Source organism: Ostrea edulis, chromosome 2 (assembly GCF_947568905.1).
Source record: "Ostrea edulis chromosome 2, xbOstEdul1.1, whole genome shotgun sequence".
NCBI lineage: Eukaryota > Metazoa > Mollusca > Bivalvia > Ostreida > Ostreidae > Ostrea > Ostrea edulis.
In genome coordinates, this window is record NC_079165.1 from 21,644,456 (window position 1) to 21,653,073 (window position 8,618).

The 8,618-nt window shown below is 34.7% G+C and overlaps 1 protein-coding gene across 1 annotated transcript in view; it reads left to right on the top strand.

The window, feature by feature from the left end:
* The first annotated feature begins 213 nt into the window (after positions 1-213).
* The window catches only part of LOC125679342 (uncharacterized), an 18,748-nt gene continuing 10,343 nt past the window's right edge, over positions 214-8,618 (top strand). Inside the window, exons 1-6 of the mRNA XM_048918496.2 lie at positions 214-930; positions 1,122-1,394; positions 4,029-4,214; positions 5,912-6,093; positions 6,314-6,527; positions 6,731-6,898. Coding sequence (XP_048774453.2) covers positions 798-930; positions 1,122-1,394; positions 4,029-4,214; positions 5,912-6,093; positions 6,314-6,527; positions 6,731-6,898 — 1,156 coding nt within the window. The 5' untranslated portion in view covers positions 214-797. The remainder of the gene's footprint in view (positions 931-1,121; positions 1,395-4,028; positions 4,215-5,911; positions 6,094-6,313; positions 6,528-6,730; positions 6,899-8,618) is intronic.

An 8,618-nucleotide genomic window follows, 5' to 3' on the forward strand; every position in this document is an offset into this window, starting at 1 on the left:
CACGATTCATCTATTATCTTCAAAGTTCTCTTGTTTGTCAGCCACAGGATGTTCATGACTCAATTTTGTAAACAAAAAAAAAAGGGGGGGGGGGGGTCCTGTCTGTCTCCAACAAGTCATTCACATCTTAGTTTTTTTCCTTGCGTATCTTTCAAATTTTCATCTTCAGGTGCTATGGTTTATAGTATCATGCAGTTTTTTTTCTGTGTTTTTTTTTTTCACACCAAGGATTATACAGAAGCTGTCTGTTCAGGCACATTAATTTCTTTCATGATTCTTGGGAGGTTGCCCGATTGCTGTTCAAAGTCTTATCGAGTTCAGAAGGCCCAAGCTGGAATTGACACCCAAGCAGTTTACCACCACATCTTTAAGCTTATCAGTCACAGTTCTCTCCGAACTAACATACGCAGCTGGCGGTTTATAACCTCCTAATCCAATATTTTAAGTTTTGAGTATTTAGAAATGGAAGCACTTATCTGTTCATTCTCAATGATGGAGGCAAATTCTGATGAACCTGCTGAATTCTGAAGGATGTATACCTTAACCCTTTGTTTCCAATTATACCTCCTGTCTTAAGACTTTATCAATAAACTTAATAACTGAATCTTCAAATCTGATCCATTTAAAAGTACACCAAATGCATTTAAAACAAACTAATTACAGTATAGCACAGATTTCTATATATTTCTGGCTGATGTAAATGGATATTTGATATTCCTATAGTGTCCTATTTTGACATTACAATCATCGAAGTGTGCTATTCTTTCCACATATATCACCGATGCAACAGGTGTGCTATGAAAATATTTGTTTTCATTAAATTTGCTGCAGGTATACTGTTGGTAATATCATCGAACCGACAGGTTGCAGGTATGAAGGACACGTATTGGATCATCCTTTTCTCGTTTTCAATCGCCGTTGGCCAAAACAGTGAGTTTCTTCTGTCCTACAGTTTTTCCTACATTTACATTGAGGACTATGATTAGAAAACTTGTAAATTATGGGTTCGAATGTAATTTCCCGTTAAAAATCATACATACAATAAATCATGAGAAGAAAACAATTCAAATAAAGATACCTGATCAATATTATAGTTCTGTATACAATTCATCCATTGACAGGTGCCCGAGGATTGGATTTTCAGTACAGCTCTTCGGGTGACGAGCCATGTGTACACGTTATTCTGGATGCCTCCATTACTTTGAACTTGAAAAACGACACAAAAACTCATGACTTACCTCTACGTGATGCACGTGTGTCCTCCGGAACCTGTAAATCGGATAGGTCGGAGCTGCATGTTTTACTCCACAAATTAAATTCTCTTAACTTCCTCTTTAGAAAAGCCAGTGATGGGCAAGTGTCCGTTTCCTTCAAAATAGTGTACCAAAGAGAAGGTAAGAGGATATACTCATCATTAAAAAAATAACAGTTTACCTAATACAGGCCATATCTAAAAACTACACAAATAACAGTTTACCTAATACTGGCCATATTTAAAAAACTAAACAAATAACAGTTTACCTAATACTGGCCATATCTAAAAAAAAAAAAAAAAAAAACTACACAAATAACAGTTTACCTAATACTGGCCATATTTAAAAACTACACAAATAACAGTTTACCTACTACTGGCCATATTTAAAAACTACACAAATAACAGTTTACCTAATACTGGCCATATTTAAAAACTACACAAATAACAGTTGCAATCTACCTAAACATGAACCAGTTCCATACAATTTCACAAATACGTGCTTTCTCCGCCATACTTCTAAGATAGCTTGGGTTAACAAATGAGGACCGCACGCGTGGAATGCAATAAAATTAAGATATGTTAATTGTAATATCTATATTACGATGTTGACATGAAAATAGTTTGGTTGACGAATTTGTATTCGGAAATTGTCCGAAAGTTGAAATTTCTGACTTGCAATTTTCGAGGAAAATATATAAATGCCACAAACTTTGTGACGCCATATCTAATAAATGATGAAAAAAAATATTCTCAACTTCTTTTCACAATATTCTAACAAGAAAATAATTTTAACATAATTAAGAATTTTAGAAGTTCAGGGCCGCAGATGATAGCATTTTATTCTCAAACTTACGTCGCTGACGAAATCTTTATTTCACTTTCGTCGTGCTCACAATCAGGGTTAATCAAACTCAGAGTTAAATCATACCTAGGGTCAAATCACACTCAGTGTTGAGTCACAGTCAAAGCTGAGTCATACTCAGGATTGAGTCATACTCAGGTTTGAGTCATACTCAGGTTTGAGTCACTCAAGGTGAAGTCACACTCAATATTAAGTCACACTCAGGGTTAAGCAGTATGTGACCCTTATCAGTGTATATTTAAAATTAAATCCATAACAGGGTATGATATTCATTAACTTGGTCCGCATTAAGTATTCTGAGTTTAACAGAACAAAATAGTGTAGCAGATATTAATGTAACAAAACAATATGATGAGTATTTCAAAATTATACCCCCCCCCCCAAAAAAAAAAAAACTACCCACGCTTAAACTATCTACTTGTCAGATGCGAACTATATATTTGATGGTATTTTTAGAATTTGGATAAACTACGAATTGCCAACACAGTTACTCTAGAGATACATTTAGCAGGAATAGAAGTGGGTACCGGTATTTTTTTTACCAGGTTCACAACGGTGTAGTAAAGGTTCTGGAACATTGTAGTATGAAAAGTAAATCAATAATTTGCATTACATGTAATATCATCATGATGCTTATTTATATTATTTGAAAATATTTATCATTTCATGTTTCTCCCCGACCTCTCACTGTAAATTAATAATCTAATCATGCCTACGTCATATACACATCCACAGAGACGGCATACTAAGTTATACGAAGAATTTGTACTCAATACCTATTGTTCATTAAGCTACATCAGTATGTCGAATCCCGCCCATAGAGGAGATGGAATAAATACGGATTAAACAATCAATTAAAAAATACCCATCTTATCTCAAAGTGTATAGTGTTGATGAAAGTCAATGTCTATATATACAAACACAGATAGGTCTCACCATTAGAGGTCAAGGTGTATTCATTAATAGGTTAAGTCTTATCAGAAGTCTTTCTTTTTTCATTTTCATGACCAGTGTTATTATCGATGTTATTTTGTTATTCTCTTTGCACTGTGATGCAATATTTCGTTTAATTTATAATAACAGTATAGAGAAGGACCAGTTATTGATTTCCCTGTGAAATAAACACGAACTGAACGTAGCAATCACGTAAAATCGGATGCTCCGTGAACCATGCGTTTTTAAGTTTATAGACATTAGATTTAAATGCAGTTTCTAAACATGCTGATTGCATTACAGCCGCACCTGTTTATTGATTTGGAGATTCATATAATTTATCTATTGATTTATATCATAGTGTAGCAGTATCACGGAGAAATCTTCTGTAGTCTTTGTAAAGGAATTACACCAATCCCGATAACATCATTATTCATTGTTAATTCCCAGTCTGATTAAAACTAACCCCCTTCTCCGATCGTCCATAGGAGAAGGGGGGTTGGTTTTAATCAGCCTGTGCTAAATCCATGCTTCACAAATAAACTGGATATGGGAAAAATCTGGATTTTTTTTTCCTTTTTCAATTTTCTTTTAAAATGCAGATAGGGATATTTTATTCATTTGAGAGATAGTATATAGGGAAAATGAAATAAAATTATTATGTCAAAACCAACAGATTGAAATATTTAAATACTTTATTAAAGATAATATCGATATGATACAATGTAAAGGTTTTTGACAATATTGATAATTACCTTATTTGGGGAGAACCATTACCCCACCTAATATACAGCTACAGGTAAATATTACTCACAGTGAGGTGGTAACTATATCATAAGTCCCCACTCAGCATTCAGCAGTAAATAACTTTTACTTTTATCATGCACGTACAGTATAAATGAAAAAAAATAACAATACTTGTTATCTATTATATGCAAGTAAAGTTTCTATTTGGTGGCATCCAAACTTGAATTCTAGGTAAAACTGCCCTCATTTTGGAGAGTGACTATTCGCCAATCTCCAAATCGGATGAAGTTTACAGGTGCGAGACTACAGATGCCGTCCTTCTTCACGACGACTCTGGTCAAAACATCGGCTCACTGTTCATTTCTAACGTCACGATGCAGGCTTTTGGCATTCAGAAAGGCAATTTTTCGGAGAAAGGTAACATGCAGCATCTTCTTTTAAAAATAAACTACACATAGTTGATACAATGCCCGAGTTTTATGTAAGACACCATTGGATATTTACATTCCCGATGTTTTTGCCTTCGATATCGTGACCAATTGTAATGATAGCCATTTCCTCATGAATACGATGCAAATGTAAACAATGTGCGCATGAATCTTGATGAATATAGTGCGGTCTTTTTCAACGGCTTGGAGTTCCGACAGAATTGAAAGTAGAATGTAAATATAAAGAGTTTGCATCCCCCTCCTCTGGAATAGAAGCGGATTGTAAATCCTTACTTTTCAAGATGCACACACATATACTATGCAGAAGTTTGGACGCACTTCTTAAGTGTACCATCATGAAGATAGTTAGAATCCTTCATTAGTAAGATTATGGGATAGGGAAATTCCACCGAGGAGACAAGATTTGCAATCTGGAACGAGGATTTGCTGAGTCCTAGACTGTGAATCATATTCCAGAGGTCCCTATCCCACACGAGAAAATATTAAAGGATTATTTTTCTCACAGTTTTACCAGTTTTTGTGCATAAATTCAGGAGCACCAAGAACATTTACAATCATCAAATTCCTCATTTGAACTTAAAAGCAAAAACTATTTTTGATAACCAGAAAGTACATACCCGAAAATGGTTTACACTATGTGTAAACTAAAGAAAAACACCAAAATTGGCCACCAGAAATTAAATTGGAATCTAAGGAAAACATATACAAACTGTGTAACGTAAATCATAGAAAATATATACGGCGTCGCGTCATAGTCAATGACGTCGCAGCAGTACAGGACAGAGCGGATATTCAATGCTTTGTAGCAAACTTCCACCAGAGTTCGTTTGCTCACAAACCAAACTCTTCCACTTAGGTATTATGGGATAGCGATTTCTGAGGCCGCATATACTGTGACGTCACTGTAGAATGACGAAAAAACATAACGTCAAACGTAAACAACTTTCAAAACAAGAACGTAAACATCAAGTTCATTACTTTACACAATAATTTGAACAGAGTCTCCCTACTTTCTAATTATCTTTTGATCATTTTATGTTTAAAATAAAATCCATAGTTTTATATTAATGCTCTTAATATCAATATCTTCAAACTTTTAACTGCGAACTACTTCTTTAGTGTTATTTGCCTGCGTGATAATCGCGGACTCACAATATACAAATCTGTATATTGTGCTGCGTCACATAGGAGAGGTCTATTCGTAGGTGACGTAATGAGGCATCGACGGGGAGTTTGTGCTTTGTAGTTGGATATGGAATTTATTTCACGAATAATCAGGATTTTCTTTATAATTTTACGAATGCAAGCACGAGTGAAAATGTAAAAAAAAAAATTCCTTTCTTACGAGTGAAGTATATTCCACACCCAACTAGAAAGCACTGAATTTTCTGTTTATTAAATTTTCTTTGGTTTTAGAACATGTTTATTTCAAATCTTATAAAGGACGTGTAATACACAACATAACGTCACAATCAGTTATGATGGCGTCACAATCAGTTGTTATTTTCACTGTAGTGAAAATATCATTTTCATTCAATGGATAAATCATAGTACATTGCATTTCACTGTTGAATATGTAATAAAGAAAAATTTCACATGGCTGTTTTACATGGGTAAAGTCGATCTCACATTGGTGATAATGTGAGAAAGACGATGTCTTTACAGTCAACACATGTGCGATAGACAACACCAATTCTACATTGCACCCCCTTAGTCTCGATCAGAACGAAGACATGACGAATGATGTCACTGAGTTTGAGTTGAGGGATGGTGGAGGTAACGTTTGTACCCGACTGAGTGGTGAGCTAAAACTGCGATACCGGTACGAGAAGAAGGACGGAAACATGGTAAAATATAGTCCGACTGTCATTAAACACCAAAAATGAGCCAGAATAGTAATTACGTATTTCTTGGTAAAATCAATCATAATTTTTTTAATCAATCAAGAGTTCTTTTTTGAAACACTCAGTCAATCATTGATATCAACATTTCTGTTGTCTTCCCAAAGTAATTCTTATAATAACATATTAGTGCTTTCACTTTCTCTTTGTGTCGTTACATCCACAGACAACTGTACAACTCTCGGTTCCTAAGACTGCTTTGGTGAGTGGACATTGTGACAAGGAGAGAGTTTACCTGGTGTTGCGATATAAGGAGGGGGGCAGCGACAGAGTCATCGTCTTCTATTTCAGTCAACATCAAAATCGTACAACTTTGGACAACATCGAAACCATCATAAAAATCGATTCAGTCAAATTTCCAGGCGCCAAGTTTGCCAACGGTACATCTAAAATGAAAATTATTTGCAAATTGATAAAACGCAAAATTTAAATATATAAGGTAAATTCAAGCGATAACAATTGTTTTCAAATGTAAAATTAATGTATAAATTGATTTCGGACAGAAGTCTTGTAAATTCATCTGTACTGTATTTTGTAATTACACGATGTGCTTTTGATCACCATTTCTGCTGTCTATTAATAGCTGTACTCCGGTCTTACGCGAGGATCGGCGCACAGCTCGGATTAGAAAATGAATTCTTTGGATGTCAACACCAGAAGCAATTCTTGGGAACCAATTTTATTCTGAAAACAAGACATCTAAAAATCCAAACTTCAAGTACTGGTGTACCCGAGAAGTTTTCCACAGCAAGTGAGTTCTATGCTTTTAATATGGTGTGAAAGTTTCATTGAAAAAGATCGAAAGGTCAGTTCACATTGGGATATAACCCGGACTAACTTTACCCCCAATACTCAATCCGTATTGCACTTTGCAATTGGTACATAAGGGTTAAGTTGACCCACTATGACTTTAAAATAGGGCGACTTATCAACCCACATCGAAGAGTTAGCAAAAATAAACGACAAAGTCATTGCCCAATATCACCAAGTATTCTAAAGCTGTGCTACCAGTGTAAAGTACATTGTTCTAAGAGCTCCTCACATCTGAATAATTCTAATGAAGATAAATTCAGCTTTGATTCTTTTTAAAAATCAGATTCACTGAGTTTATATACTCTAAAAACGTGGCCGAGAGAATTTTTTATATGCTTCTTGTGCAACTTTCATAGCATTCTTTGAAAATTTGAGTTTTTTGGATTAGTAACTTTAAATATTTTCGTGTATGAATATCTACATGTTTTGAGTCCAGACGACTTGAGTATATTCTTTAATTTTCAGTCTTCGAAGAAATTCACAGCTCTATATTTTACGTTCTCAGTAACATGATACTTGTCTACCGAAACATTATATTCAAAATCTCAGTATAATGCTCTTTTGTTCGACTGGAGACAGAAAGGGGGGGGTGGATAAGTAAAAAATAACGAACAGCAATCAATCTCATAAATCCTTTAAAAACTGCAAAATTAAGAGAAGTGCAAACACGGAATCCTTGTCATACCAGAAGGAGTAAGCATCCTCTGTCGACCACAGGTGCTTGTGGACAGGACTTCCGGTACCCACCTTCTTGTATTTTTAAATGTTCAATTCCTTGGGTATTTCGGACTATTTTTGATAAAATATGTAACTTCAGAGTTTATATATTTGAATGGAATACACAAATCTCGCATAGAAACCGTTTTTAAAAATGTCATATCACCGATCATAATATATGAACATATTATGATCGGTGATATGACATTTTTAAAAACGGTTTCTATGCGAGATTTGTGTATTTCATTCAAATATATAAACTCTGAAGTTACATATTTTATCAAAAATAGTCCGAAATACCCAAGGAATTGAACATTTAAAAATACAAGAAGGGGGGTACCGGAAGTCCTGTCCACAAGCACTTGTGCTGTCGACCGGTCACACACGCCGTGATTCTTATATCTTGATCAGATAAACGGAATCATCCGTAGCCGAAATTAGTGTGTAAAGAACGGCCTAGCGTATGAAACACGTCAGGCGCCATTCGACCAACTGATAGCTTGTATGAATTGTAAATTAGTTCATTATAATGACCATAGAATTCGCGAAATGCTAACTTTATATGAGACTGTTGAAACCTCTATAACATCAACTTATAAGCCAGTAATCTGCCTCGATTTGAAAATTTAATCAGAAATGAAACAAAATGATTTATAAAAAAAAAAAAAAAAAAAAGTAGCAAATTATCACTTCTTCTGTGAAAATATAGTAAATTCTATATTTCACTCATGACATTTGTGACACGGGATTTATGTCCGATTTGTACAATCTGTCGATAGTTAAAGCTCGTTACAAAGTCTTTATCAGCAGTATGAAATGCACAACTTACAGCTGCTGCAGGTGTTTGAAGACTACACTAGAAAAAACATGACAGCGCAATACGCCATCGATTTTTTTTCTCGTATGATAGCCGCTTTTACAAGTATTTAAGATTTTGAAAT